The 15,062-nt window shown below is 46.0% G+C and overlaps 1 protein-coding gene across 1 annotated transcript; it reads right to left on the bottom strand.

Moving 5' to 3' along the window:
- Positions 1 to 331: 331 nt before the first annotated feature.
- Positions 332 to 10,231, bottom strand: LOC129328846 (uncharacterized). Its single transcript, XM_054978151.1, has 7 exons — positions 9,487 to 10,231; positions 8,320 to 8,403; positions 7,366 to 7,454; positions 3,349 to 3,534; positions 2,779 to 2,916; positions 2,326 to 2,518; positions 332 to 1,598 (listed from the first exon to the last, which is right to left on the bottom strand). Exons 1-7 carry the CDS (start codon positions 10,223 to 10,225, stop codon positions 1,291 to 1,293), a joined length of 1,737 nt encoding a protein of 578 aa, XP_054834126.1. The 5' UTR covers positions 10,226 to 10,231; the 3' UTR covers positions 332 to 1,290.
- Positions 10,232 to 15,062: the final 4,831 nt, after the last annotated feature.

Below are 15,062 nucleotides of genomic sequence, written 5' to 3'. Positions count from 1 at the left end.
TTGTCCTTGTGTCTGTCCTCCTTGATGCGTCCAGGAACTCTTTAAATAAAGGGCTCCGGTAAGACTTGCCGCTTTTATGCCAGTTTCTTTCAGTAGGGAAGGAACTGGCCTTGCCAAGGCTTTAATATGTTGGCAAAAGAATAGTACAGTGCTGCAGTGGAGGCAGGAGTTGGGAAGGCAGCTGTATAAAATCGTACATCAGAAAATTTTATTTATTTAATTTGATTTATATTCTGTCCTCCCCGCAATAGCAGGCTCAGGGCGGATTACATACAATATAAAACATGGATACACACACACTCTCTCTCTCTCTCTCTCTCTCTCTCTTAAAAACAGAAATTAAAATCACTTAAGTATTATAAAATACGAGAGCCCTGCTGGATCAGCCCAGTGGCAGGACATCTGAATCCGTCATGCCTGTCTTCCACAACACCCAACCAGAAAAGCCCACAGCAGGGCATGGAGGCAGGAGTAATCTCTTGCTGCTTCCCCTCCCAGCAACTGATATGTATAGGTATACTGCCTCCAGCCATGGAGGTTCCAATTAGCCCTCCTGACTAATAGCCACAAAGTTGTTTAATTCCCTCTTTAAAACCATCTAAAGGCCATCACTAGTTTTGATGGAGTAGCCCAGTAATTCATCCAAAACTAAAACAGGCACTGCTTACAGCACTCTGCTTCGTGGCTTTTGAGAAGCGTCCATAAGGTGCAACAACACAGTAGGCTGGTGGAAGCAAATCCAGCCCACGTGCCCTAAAGCCACCTGGTGATGCTGCTTCCAGAAGTTCCCATGAACTGAGTGGCGCAGTGTGTGTGAGCCCCATCTGCGCTGTCGAAATTGGACTCCTCCACGAACAATGCAACTACTAGAGTGGTTTACAAAAGGCCGCAGCTGGAAGGATGTCCCTAAATAGGGTTGATGAGAGACAAAGCCCTGCTTCACCGTCATAAGGAAGCAAGACTAAGTGGACCCAAGTTGCTTGCCAGGGGAGCAGTGAACAGAACACCTTCTGTGGAAAGCTTTTGACGTTTCGTCTGGAAGAGATTATTTAGGTCAGCAAAAAGAGGCTGTCATCTCTTTGTCATGGGCTGATTCAGCTGAGCACCCGACAACAGTTCTAACAAGGATGAAAGAGTCGCTAAGCCACAACAGGAGCCTGAACTCCTTTTCTTAGGGCCTGTGCTGGTGTATTATATGGCCTCTTACCTCCTGTAGCCAGGCCACCACGGACCAATCGCAGGCTTCCACTCCGAGGTTCAGAAATGCAAAAGGCGAGTTTACATCTGGCTTCAGCATTCACGCACATGTTCCTGCTCACACTTGTTCAATACAAAGCGCAACTTGCTCTCAGCCAACTGTGTGTCATGAGCAGAGACATCGCAGTGCCAGACAGCACGCAGGGAGCGCTCGCCCCATGGGAAAAGCCGCACGCTAATGGCTTGGCCTGTGGCAGCAACTTCCTCTGCACTCACAGCCTCCATGAGCTCACACAGTTTTGCAGGAGCCAGCCAAGGTGCCGACACTGACATCATGACGATATTGGTCTCCACGCTGTCTGGGTTCACTGAGCAGAGAGGGGATGCGAGGCTGTGGACTCCTGCAAGGAAAGACGTTTGATGATGGAAGGCTGGGGAATTGAGAGCACGAAGTTCCCCATGAGAACGTTCTGTCACAGCAAAGGTGTGATGGGGGAAAGGGGGAGGGATTCTCACTAGACCCTCCTGGTGGAGCATCTGTTTTGCATGCAGGAAGTCCCAGGTTCGATCGCTGGCACTACAAGTTAAGAGCCTCGTGGCACAGAGTGGTAAGCTGCAGTACTGCAGTCCAAGCTCTGCCCGTGACCTGAGTTCGATCCTGGCAGAAGGTGGGTTCAGGTAGCCAGCTCAAGGCTGACTCAGCCTTCCATCCTTCTGAGGTCGGTAAAATGAGTACCCAATTTCCTGGGGGCAAAGTGTAGATGACTGGGGAAGGCAATGGCAAACCACCCCATAAAAAGTCTGCCAAGAAACCGTCGTGATGCGACGTCCCCCCATGGGTCAGTAATGACTCGGTGCTTGCACAGGGGACTACCTTTACCTTTTAAACCTTTTTCTCCAGTTAAAAGGATCGGGGAGTGGAGAATGTGAAATCTCTCTTCCTGAGACTTTGGACAGCCACTGCCAGTAACAGCAGACAATGCTGACCTTGATAGACCAGTGCTCTGGCTAAGCATAAAGCAGCTTCGTGCGTGAATGGTAGTGAGTTCACCATGAGTATGAACCTTAATTGGGCTAAGGTAGCTGGGTAGGAACCCTTATCCCTCCCTCTCCTTGCAAGATAGGCACCTTGGGCAAAGCTTCTGGCATTGATGTGATCCCTCTGCAGTGTTTCCTCCATGTGTCTCAATCCTACCAGGGCAGCCGCTGCCAGGACCCCCGCCTGGCGCATCCCACCTCCAAGAAGCTTCCGCACACGCCAGGCCTCAACAATGAATTCTTTGCGTCCAGCTAGCAGGGCCCCAACTGGTGCACCCACACCCTGAGGAACACAAAGAGGAATGAGTACTGTGACTTGATAAAGAGTGTAGTCCCTTAGTTCTTCCCAGGCTGGAGAGGCTGTCCCCCGCCACTTCCATGTACAGCCTGGCAAAGCACCCAATTCTGCTTCAAAACCAAGGAAATGGACCATAGAGTTTTGAGAACAGATCATGGTTAACTAGGCCATGTGATCAAACCATCTAGATGCTATGTTTGCATTCTTTCCCCCTAAAGACCACATTTTAAACGGCAGTTCCTTACCTTAGAGAGACACAGGGAGACAGAATCACAGTACTGGGTGATCCGATTGGGCAGCACTCCCAGTGCCACTGCGGCATTAAGCACCCGGGCTCCATCCAGATGTATCTTCAACCCATACTGCTGGGCAAGGTGACAAATCTGTGTAGAGAAAGTTCAGTCACTGCCCTGAATACTTTTAATAGGAGAAGGTGGTACGCCAAGCCATCTGGCTTTCCTCAAAATCATTTAAGGGACTACTTTATGCACCGCATTGACTGTGGGTGTCTCGTTAATCAGTAAAAGGTAGCTCTAGTTCCAGAAGAACATTAGAAATGCAGTCTTGGAGTCTAGTTCGGCAACAGGTGCCAAAGGTCAGAGAAGACAAAATTTCCAGACAGGAGAATTCTTACTTAACTGTGACCCAACCAAAGGAGAGATTGCTTGGCATCTTGATTTTTAAAACAACCACAACTCTAACATGATAGATTACTCTGAGCAGGCACCAATGACTTAATGGTACTCTCCCATTTAGAAAATGTGATGGATTTCCATAGTTTAGAAAACTTGGGCTGAAGATCGATGGACACTCACCTCTTTCAGGTACTGAAGGGGAAGGACCCGTCCCCCTGCTGAGCAATGTGTGTTCTCAAGGCAGATAAGCTCAGGCCGGGGATGGTACTGACTTCTATAGCTCTGCTGGATCTTACGCTCCAGTTCATCAAGATTGATGGTCCCATTTGGCAGGTCCTGCAATGTCTCTGAATGGACTCCAGCCACCTGTTCCAGAACAAAATGGGTAGGTTGAGGCCATGTCAAGGTGGAATCTGTACTTGACAAATGCCTTGTGCTGATGGAATACTGAAGTGAGCTGATGCTATCCATATTTAATATCACATTTGGTACACAGAATTGATTGCAGATATATAGAAAATGAAATTCTGTATGCAAAGTCACACACAACACATGGCCTCTCTGGATGACTTTGACTGCAGTGTTAATGATGGATCTGGTTCATACTCAAAAGTGTAAAGAGGAATTTTTTGGTGCAGCAAATCAATGTTGATTAATAGGGTGAGCCTTCAAGATAAATTAGTCAAGAAAACTCAGAAATTCATCTTCTGCCTCCAGGTCAGCGACAAACTATATGTATACCAAATCAACTAAATCTGTAGACTTGGAGCATTATGGGTGACCATTATAAAGGCTGATAACAGGGTGAACTGAGTGCTGGCAAGAAACCTGGGGTATTGGGACTGTTGGGGAATTCAGCAAGGAAAGTTTGGGAGGTGCAAACCACCTCTGCTGCAAACATTTGCAGTTTCTTTTTTGTGCTAGGCTTACCTACAGTGGAAATCACAAAATGTCTTGCACCTTGATTCTAAACCATAGTATAACATTAACATATCCTACTGAGATCAATGGAACACAAAGCAAAGTGGGTTTAGAAACAATGCCAGAGACACATAACTAAGCACTGGGAAAAACAAGAGGGATGACCTGCAGATAATTCCAATAATCCACAAGAGAGATTCCTAGAATTATCCAATTCATGCCGTAATTGCAGATAGCACTCCATTAACAATGTTTTCTGGTAGGGGGAAATAGCTCATATGTATCAACTGAATTTTTAAAAAGTGCTGGCTTGATGGTGATGTATATAATAAGTATAGACAGATTTGCAAGTTATGAGAGTTCAGGACAAAGTAAGCTCTCCTACATAGATAGGATTATTGTTACACGGTGAGGTCTCCGTTCTTATGTTCAAGAATCTGGCTCTTAAATCCAACAACGGAGAACATTCAGAGTTCTAAAAAAAATACAATAAATGAAATATGCTCCCTTTAGAATGGGGGTCCCCTGTGCCCTCAGAAACCCTTTTTGCCAACCCCAAGTGTTTTTAGAAATTGATGGGGCCAGGTGGGGCATTTACCCAGCAGAGATTCTGTTTGCAGTCACATCCCTCATTGGCTGTGCAGATTTTTTAACTGTTGCTTTGGTGGCTGCAGCTGCCAACTCAGCTCAAAGATCTTCACTGCACAGCTGAAGGAGTATGCAAGAAAATATTTTAAAACAATATTTTAATACACATCCTGTTACAGAACTTCTGCCTGAAATGTTGAAGAGTGGCTATTAGAGTTATGCATGACCTCACCTCTGGACATTTTGTGGTTGGCTTCACCTCCTGTGGCAGCCATTTTGTAGTCATACCCACCACCCTATGTCAGAATTCAAAAGGTGCCTGCAGGTTCAACAAAGTTGGAGACCCCTGCTCTGGAAAGAACTCTAAAGGTTTCACATCAGAAAGAGATTAGATTAAATTCCCGCGAGGAGGCCTAGGAATACTGGGCTCATTTCCCATGAATCGGCTAGCAGAGTCACCAGCACAGGTACCAGGCCCTGCAACAGACCCAGATGCCAGCTCTGCCCTTATATCTACCCAGGAAATACAATTACAGGACCCAAATGGTGTCAACTACACTGTCTCTGGCTCTTACAACTGCTCATCCTCCAATGTGATATATGCCCTCATGTGCCAACAATGTCCATCTGCTCTGTACATTAGACAATCCAGCCAACCTCTGTGCAAAAGAATAAATGGACACAAATCTGACATTAAAAATCGCAACATCCAGAAACCAGTGGGAGAACACTTCAATCTACCAGGACATTCCATCAAGGACTTAGAGGTCACTGTAGTTCAACAGAAGCCTTTCAAAAACAAAATCCAATGGGAAGCTGCTGAATTGGAATTCATATGTAAATTCGACTCAGGCTGGGATTGAATAAAGACTATGAATGGTTATCTCATTATCAGAAGTAACTGATTTCATTATCAGAAGTGAACTGATCTCCATATCAGAAGCTACTGTTTGCATCTACTCCTCCCTCCCCTCTCCACCTATACATCAGACCAGTTTCTTCTTGCCCTCCATGCATCTGATGAAGAGAACTGTGATTCTCGAAAGCTTATGCCACAATAAAGTTGGTTAGTCTTAAAGGTGCTACTGGACTCTGTTTGATTTTGCTACTACAGACTAACACGGCTAACTCCTCTGCATCCATTTCCACTTAGAGATACAGTATTCTAGCGGTTAGTGTTGAACTACAAGTCTCAGGTTTCAAACCTTTGTCTCTTCATTCAAGCTCACCGGGTCACCTTGGGCCAGTTACTTTCCCTCAAGCTAACCTACTGCACAAAATTGTGAGGATGAAACGGAGAGGAATACTGTGTTTGCAGTCTGAGAGCGGGACCACAAGTGACGCCTGACACAGGTTGGACACTTGTCAGCTTCCCTCAAGTTTTGGCGGGAAATGTAGGCAGCTTGGCGGAATGTTGGACAAGTGACAGTTGAAAAGTCCGTTGGGCAGCAGTCAGAGAGTCAAGCTGCAAGACCAGGATGCCTACATTTCCCATCAAAACTTGAGGGAAGCTGACTAGTGTCCAACCTGTGTCAGGTGTCACTTGTGGTCCCGCTCTGAGTTCCTTCGAAATACGTTACTTTGTGGTAGATAGAATACGTTTATGGCTAGATTGTGCGTAGCGGATTGGGGAAGACACTAGAGGAAATATAAAGCTTACAGGAAATGTGACCATCTGGGTATTTTCTTCCTCTTTCCTAATCAAGATAGAGACTCCGTCTCAGTGCTGAAGTGCAATATCCTGCCAGTTCAAGGGCCCATGTGCTTATATGGACATGGCCATCACCTATTTTAAATCGAAAGGAAGGAGAACATTTGTCCCTCATTGGTTCTCTAGCTAACTGGTACTATCTTGTGCTCTATACCACAATGAAATCACATTTCTCAAATATGTTGTGCTGCTTGAGGGCAGGAGTCAGAGCAGAGGGGATAAAGTCCTGACAATCCAAGAAACAAGTGCAGTTTAAACACATGGCCAGTAGGGGGAAGCACATTACCAGGTATGCATATATATTTGCTTCCCTCCCCCCTCTGCTGCCAACACTCACCGGGTTTGGATAAAACCCTAGGTCTCTCATGATCTTTTCCCCACCCTCCCAATATGTACTTTGCAAGACAGTGACACCATCTCACATGGCATCTATCAGTATATGACATGCCCAGTGTCCCTTCCATCTGTACACATATTGGAAGATATACCTCTCTGCTCCCCGTATTTGGTTCCTCGTTCAATTGGTTTTTCCAGATTAAGTTGGACCTAATTTTTCCTCCTTGACATTGCATCTAGAACAGCTGCAGAACCACAAGGCTAGCTGTCGTGTTCCCCTGAATGATTCTGATGTTCCACAAAGTTCCATTGTGTTCCTGAAGGAGTCTTGGACCTAAGATATCCCATCCTCTTGCAAAGAGGATAGGAAGCTTTCTCGTGACATATTTAAGTTGGCTCCTAATGCGAATGTAAAGCCAAGTCACGGGGAATATGCGTTTCATGGTTCTTCTAAATTTGCTCCCGTGTTAAAAACATTCACACAAGGTAACAGAAAGCGAGAAGTTCAAATGCACTTCTGCATTCCGTACAAAAACGTCTTCCAACATCAGCTAGTCTTAAGCACAACCCACCAAAGATATAACAAGGCCGTGTCTAGAAAGGAGAATCTAATTAGCCAGGTTTCACCAAGCGCCACTAACCTGTGCAACCCCTCCGTGCTCAAACACATGGATGTGTGCCTCTTTCCCAAGCAGGAGCTGTGCTCCTCGTCTGCGACAGTGACACATGACTGTGATAAGAGAGGACAACTGTCAGAATGGGAGCATCTGTGGTGGAGCACAGGGAAGGAGAAGACATTTGGGTATGCATCGAGAATAGGAGAAAGGAGAGCCAGTTTCGTGTAATGGTTAAGAGCGGCAGGACTCTAATCTGGAGAACTGGGTTTGAGTTCCCACTCCTCTGCTTGAAGCCAGCTGGGTGACCATGGGTGAGTTACAGCTCTCGCAGCTCCACTCACCTCACAGGGTGATTGTTATTAGGATAATAAAAACATTCTTTGTAAACTATTGAATGGGCATTAAGTTATCCTGAAGGGCAGTATATAAATCAAATGTTATGTTATTATTACATGGATCTAGTACTCTACAAAGAAACATATTTTTGTTCTTTCTTACATCAGTGTTGGAAAGCGCCTAGGCTAGAGCAGTCAGGAATGCTTCCTTTGTTTTCTCTACATATCTTCTAGGTGCAGTGGCTAGGAACTCTCATCTCAGTGTGAATAGGCTTGGTGATTATAGAGTTACAGTATACTCCTTCGGGCAGGGACCTGTTTTTTGTCATTAGACATTGGTGGTGCCATATAATGGTTAATGATGATGATGGTGATGATAGGTTAAGTGGTTGGGTTGCAAATTAGCACTCTGCTGGTTCGAATCCCACCACTGCCTTGGGTAAGCCACTCCTCTCAGCCCCAGCACCACAGATGTATGGCAGGGATAATAAAAACACTGACTTTGTTCCCTGCTCTGAGTGAGGCACTAATCTGCCCAGAGGAGTGGTATACAAGCACAATAACAATAATAAAAACAGCAATTCAATCCCCACCCCTAAGAATCTTTCCTTGTTACAGCTCTACCACATCCTATAAAACTTACCAGCAATAAGGTTAGCCATGGTGGCGGTGGGTACTAATAATGCCTCTTCTTTCCCCAGGAGGTCAGCAGCCACACTTTGCAGTTCTGCAAGGAGAAAGAATTATGGGGAGGGCCAGAGTTTCATTTGTGTTTGGGACTGGCAAGATCACAGCCCTGAACTGATTCACGGAATCAGTTTCTCTTTGGGTTTAAAGTCTCTCAGTCCCGTTCTCATAGGAGTCTCTGGCCAAGGTAACTAGAACTTATCTCACATTTAACAATGAAGTTATTTACAGTTTCCTGTTATTTCACAGAACCATACATATATTGTATAATTGTATAATATATATTATATAATTCTTTATTTTTGACATTTTTAATCAATGCAACAAACGTAACACAGGAATAGAATAATAAACTTTGATAATTGAAACAGTAATGGTGTGAAAATATCAATGACATAGGAGGTTGTAAAACAATAAATGTTAGCTAATGTATCGCTATAACTCTGAGGTAATTAGGAACTAGACTTAATATACTATCATTTTGTTCCATAAATTCCCAAAACAGAAGCCATTTTCCGAATAAATCAGAGCGAAAATAAGGATGTTCTGACATTGAAATACAATCAGTTATTTTATCCATAATAAAATATCCCCATAATTTATTAATCCAAGATTGAATGGGAGGCAGAGCCTGTGCTTTCCAATGTTTTGAGAGGATGGCTTTAGCTGCTACTATCATAACTGAAATAAGCTCTTTGCATATCGCTGGTACTTCTGGATCTTCCCATAAGTTGAGAAAAATAATTTCGTGGGATTGTGGAATATAGTACCCTGTGATTTTAGTAATCATATTGAACTGTACAGTATATTTAACATCACTACCAGAGCTCAGAGGAGCCCTCTATACAGCCACTCACCAGCCAATATCCATCCCTCCCATTGTAGTCACAGAGGACCAGAGATGCCCTGCCCCTCTTCATCCCGAATTACACTGTGTCCACAGTACAATGTGTTTCTTTGGACAGCTGCCACCAGGCAAAGGCTGCCTGAAGCTCAGAGCACCCTTGCTTTGGCAGGTTAGTTTTGCATCAGCATCCAACAGCGTTTGTTGGCGATCAGACTGCTGCAGTCTGGGCCATGCTTGCTTTTACATACCTGGAGATGCCCATTTCCCCAGACTCACCGTTGACCGTGGGGTCTTCCCCGTAGTCATCGTCACCTACTTCTGCCTGAGCCATAGCTTGTCTCATCTCAGGGCTGGGCCGAGTCACTGTGTCGCTGCGCAGATCCACTACATGCTGCTCAGCCCCTGCTGGGAGACTTGTTGTTCGATAACTGTGAGCACCGATCCTGACCGTAGGAGCAAAGGGAGCATGGCAGGGGGACCACCACCAGGGTAGAGCAGCGCAATGTTGGCCAGCTACATATCGGCTGTAACCTCTTGATTCGGTTCGAGAAAACCAAGAATGTTTGGGGGTGGCACTAAGACTTTGCCATTTAGAGTCTGGACGGGCTAAGGCCCTGTGTAAGGCCTGGGTCTGGTTCTTATGGAACAAAAAGATGCCTGTATCTTGGGGGCATTCTGATGGGGAACGGCTAGCAGCAACTTCCTGGCAGTGATACCAAAGCTGGTGCGGTGTCGAGCTGCTTTCCCATTTCTGGCAGTAGCAATGATGGGCAGAGGGTGTGAAGGGAGTGCCCACACCCAGGTGCCGATATGGAGCTGCCCCCCCTAGCCCACTGCACCAGCGCATGGACTGGCCGGCGTTATCGCTGAACCCACGGCAACGAGCCTTTCTGCAGCTGCTCCTGTGATCCACTTCGCCTTGGCTGCCAACTTGCGCACAACCTAAGTAGAAAAGGGGGTCCTTGCACAGAGCACAACCCTTGCACGACCCGACCTTTCTTCCTGCCGACAACATCGCTGCTTTTTCCAGCCCCGCGGCAGCGTCCTCGCCCCGGGTGAGCAGAGTCCAAAGAGAAAACTCTCTTTCCCTTGGAGACTACTCTTCCCAGCATGCTCCGAGGCGTCATTTCCCCCAAAGCATTCTGGGAGTTGTAGTTCCAGGTGCTAGTACCTCTCGCTTTAGGAAAGCTGTCGGGCGGCGAGAATGTCGCGGCATCTCAGAGTCGTGGCTGCTTTGGCAGGCTGGGATACAGGGGTTTAAGTGGTGCGTCTTGGCACATCATTAAGGGGTCGGAACCCATATTTCGGGCAGGAAGGGAAAGAGCAGGGACCCCCTCCTCCTCCTTGCACTTTCTGGGTCCGGTTGCAGCCTCTTGCCATCTTCTGGGTCCAGAAACAGGATGCTCAGTAGCCAGAACCGAGGCAGCCCGGCTTTGTCGTTGGGAGTATAATTCAGCACACCACGCGTGATAAAATCTCCCACAGCTTTCACACGTGCCACTTAGCCGCTGAGGCTCTACCTTTGCGCTCGTGAAGAACACCAGTGCAGTTTTAGAACTGGATCGTGATTTCAGATCGATCGGTGGCTACGCCGGAACAAAATCAAGAGGGCATCGGAAGGGTCAGAAGTCTGGAGTCTCGAACTGCGGTTGTAAATCCCTCTTCAGTCCAGCCCGTCTGGTTTTGTTTATTCACGAAAGCACATGTTTACTGCAAGGGATGCGGCTGCGAATCAATCTTCCTGTTATCGATCGATTCAGGGTCTCAAGACTAGCGTTTAAAATTGCCTTTCAGTTCTTCGTTAAGTGCACGCCGACAGCGGGAGAATTGGAAAGTGCGTTCAGAGGCACATACACATTTTGCCTTAGACAGTGACTTTCTAACCGTATTTGAACGGCCGCGTAAAACGCTTTTCAACCGGGTGCACGTGGGAAAAGAAGAGAAGGCAATTTTATATGCACCTGTGTCAGATTTCTTTTGCCTTAAAAACGGAAAGGCTGTTGGACTCGAGTTTGGAATCGATTGATGGCCGCGCGGGAAAAGTGATTTATAGTCGCATTCCCATTTTCCTGGGCTTTATATCGACGAAACTAGGTTGACAGTTCCGCGGTCAGAAGAAGGGATGTACTGATTTTTGTTGACATTTTCCCCTTGTTTTATAGATAAAAGAATAGGGGAAACAACGGAGAAAGCCAGGATTTTAGCGTGTGATGGGCAGCACTGTGTTCCCATTCATTCATTCATTCATTCATTCATTCATTCATTCATTCATTCATTCATTCATTCATTCATTCATTGTTCGCCTTTCTCACTGAGACTCAAGACATGTGAGATTAGTACAGTCAGTATCAGGAACATTTCCATAAACAATGCCATAGGGTAAATAGATACAAGTTCACAAAGCCATAGCATTAGTAGGAATCCAATTCAACACAGTGATGAGGTCTATGGTTCCTAATTCATTAGCGGACCATCTGAGATCCCCTCCCTACAATTCAGCCCTCCTATCTGAGTAAAAAAGCCTTTTTGAATAATTCGTTTGGGGGGGCGGGGAGAGAGGCTCTTTCTGACCTCCGCTTTAATCCATGTGAGAAATGTGATTTTTAAAAAATTGTCAAAAAACTAGCAATTGTCCTGCAAAAACAGTACATTTGAGATTATAATCTTACAAGCGCTGGCAACGTTCGGGGGGGGGGGAACCCCCTCCCCCCACTTTTCAGATTTTTCTGCAAACCTTGGAGGAGGGGCTGGTTTTTGCTGGAAAATCTCCCTAGTGCACATGGCCCCAATCTGAGGGTTTAAGTATCCCCATATAGGGCATGATGACAGGGATGGTATGATTTTCCGAGAGACACACGGAGAGAGGGAGGTTTATGGAAGCCCTGTAATGTAGTTTATTGCCCTAATGTTTATTGTTATCATTTATTTATTATAGTCCGCCTTTCTCACTGGGACTCAAGGGGATTACACAGTGTCAGTCAATACAAACAGCTGGAACCTTCAATGAACAATACACGAGGATATACAAATGCAAGTTTACTAGAAACTGGAAATCGCTGTAACTGTTTACTAGAAACTGCTTACTAGAAACTGTTTCATCTGAAAACATCGCCGAAACAAGCATAAGCAATTAATCATGACATATTAAGCAGAAGCAGAAACTACCCAATAGGGGCGTACTACAACAGCAGACACTACCCAGTAGTGTAGTCTACAGTCCCTGCCCCTTCACCAATGCAACGTTTGGAACCATTTCCTTACAGTAAGCGGCCCTCCTACCTATGTAATGTTGTAAATTGGAAGTGAGACTGGGGCTGAGACAAAGAATGCTTTACAACAACCCTGCAGTGTAGTTCAGCGTTAGGATCCCTACCTACACTGCAAAGGAAGAGAGGGCTGAAGCGGAAGTAAAAGTCGTTTTCAACTCCACGAGGCATGTTCAGCTTCTAAGACACGCCACCCATCCTTTGTACACCAATCACACTCAAACCGGACGTGAGGATGGAAGATCTCGGTTCAATCTTGTTTTCGAGGCAGATGCAGGTTGGGGAGGGAGCTGAGAAACTGAACGCAGCGGCTGAAGGAGGGGTTACTAACCTTTCCCCATCGAATATCAATTCCCCACCCGCGCTGATTTCCTACCCCCACCGACTGCGTCGAGCAGCGGCCAGAAGTCCCTCTTCGCTGGAACTAATTCAGCTCTTAACTAAACAACTGGATGCCAGGTCTCCAATCAACCTCTCAATTTCCCCTCTCAGTAATTCCCGACAGAAAGTAACGGGGTTTAACAACCCTGAGACTTCAAATCACACGGGAAACTAGGCTCGATCGACCAGCAGTTTTGTTTAAGGGAAATGTAGGCGGGCAAGGAGGGTTGAAAAGCGTATTGCAGCCGTAGGGTAGGGGAGCGATTTGACCCTTCTCCATCGGCTTTTGAAACTGACAAGGGAAAGCAATTTCAACACGATTTCTTCACCGTTTCTGGTCAGGCGAGAGATGCTTCCTTGAGTTTCTCTGCAATCCGAACAGATCACATTAATAAAAGTTACTTTCCTGTTTCCTGCCTTGTGTCACATCTACTTAACTCTAGAGGAGTTAGCCGTGTTCGTCTGTAGTAGCAAAATAGAAAAGAGTCCAGTAGCACCTTTAAGACTAGCCAACTTTACTGTAGCATAAGCGTTGGAGAATCACTGTTCTTTTTTAGGGCCTGGAGAAATCCCTTAAATGCCATTGTTTCGAATATTAACTATGGATCAGGGCTGCTTATTGTTGGTTTTGACTTATTCTTCTCGGATACTAAAATGCCCAGCGCTAGCTTCCCGTGCCAAATGGCTGCAGCTTCCAGACACCCAACTGGAAATTTATCACATTTAAATGATGATGAAATTCACGCTCAGCCACAACTGATTTTCATTTTGCAAATAGGTACATTAAAAATGTGCATGGAACGTCACGCATACAGGACAGGGTACTGGAAGGCGGAGCTGGATTTGTATCTGCCACTGCTCTGTGAACACTGCACCATGAAATGCTGTGCCCACCAGTGATGGGACTGTCACTGGGTTTTTGACAACTGAGGAATGGACCCTCTAGATTGTCACAGGATCTGCTGGCAGCCTGGCAAACTGCAAAAGGAAGTTTCACACTGTATTCTTAAATCCAATGAAGCTATGCATCTCAGCACTTTTTAATTCCCAGGAAATAATTTTGCCTCTAATTTTCCTCTGGCCTCTTCTCACTTTGGGAAGAGGAGGCTCTCCCTTATCCTTGCCCTGGAAGAAGAGCTATAGCTGCTAGTTCATAGAGTCATAGGGCTGGAAGGTACCTCTAGGGTCATCTAGTCCAACCCTGTGCACAATGCGGGAAACTCACAACTGCCTCCCCTCCCCACACCCCCAGTGACCCCTGCTTCATGCCCTGTTGTATGATGATGGTTTGTTTCTGTGGTGCCGCCAATGTCACACAGCCCAAATAACAGCCTCTATAAAGAAATGCAGCTACATGTATATAAGCTTTGTTTTGGTTGGCAATAAGTAGTAAGCACCAATCCATATGAAAAAGAACCCCCTCAGGATACAGCGAAGCCTCCCTCCATTAGCATTCCACACCCTGGGAAACTCTTACAGGATGACTCAGCCCAACCCTAACTTCCTGAGTAGACATAAATTACCTGAAGATGCCAGCCACAGCTACTGGCGAAACGTCAGGAACTACAACGCCAAGACCACGGCAATACAGCCCGGAAAACCCACAACAACCAAGAAACAGTAAGGTTGAACACTTCACGGGAAAAGTGTGGCTTCATGAGGGTTAAGAAGGAAGAGAGATGTATTTCAAACTGGTCTCTCTTGCTGATCTCTCCCCACTCTGACCTTTCTGTTGCCTGTATGATTGATGTATGATTGATGTCCACTCCTGTCATCTGATAAAATGAGAACACATTCATGAGAACTGATGCCGATATAAATTCTCTGAGTCTTTAAAGTGCCCCTAGATTCCAATGTGATTGTGTTGCAACGTACTAAAGATGTTTACCCCCTATAGAAATATTTTAGTTCTGATTGCTCTGCTTTCAGTCTCCTTCAGTCAATCCTAACACCAGCCTCACCCCCAGATTCCTGCTGCCCCACTGGAGCCAAGATACTGCCAAAGGATAGCTTGCCTGCCCAGAGGTTATTGAAAAGCATTCACAGCCTTGCCTCATCTCTGAGTGAGGGGCTTATCTGGCTCATTCTGCCCGCAGAAGATAATTGTCTGGTTTTTATTTTTTTAAAAAATATTTCCCCAGCCGCTACCAGGAAGGAAGTCGGTGATGTGACCTCTGCTGCTGGGAAGATCTGGCCCCGTCTCAC

The sequence above is a fragment of the Eublepharis macularius genome, chromosome 4 (genome assembly GCF_028583425.1).
Source record: "Eublepharis macularius isolate TG4126 chromosome 4, MPM_Emac_v1.0, whole genome shotgun sequence".
Taxonomy (NCBI): Eukaryota; Metazoa; Chordata; class Lepidosauria; order Squamata; family Eublepharidae; genus Eublepharis; species Eublepharis macularius.
This window is presented reverse-complemented; position numbering and strand designations above follow the sequence as displayed.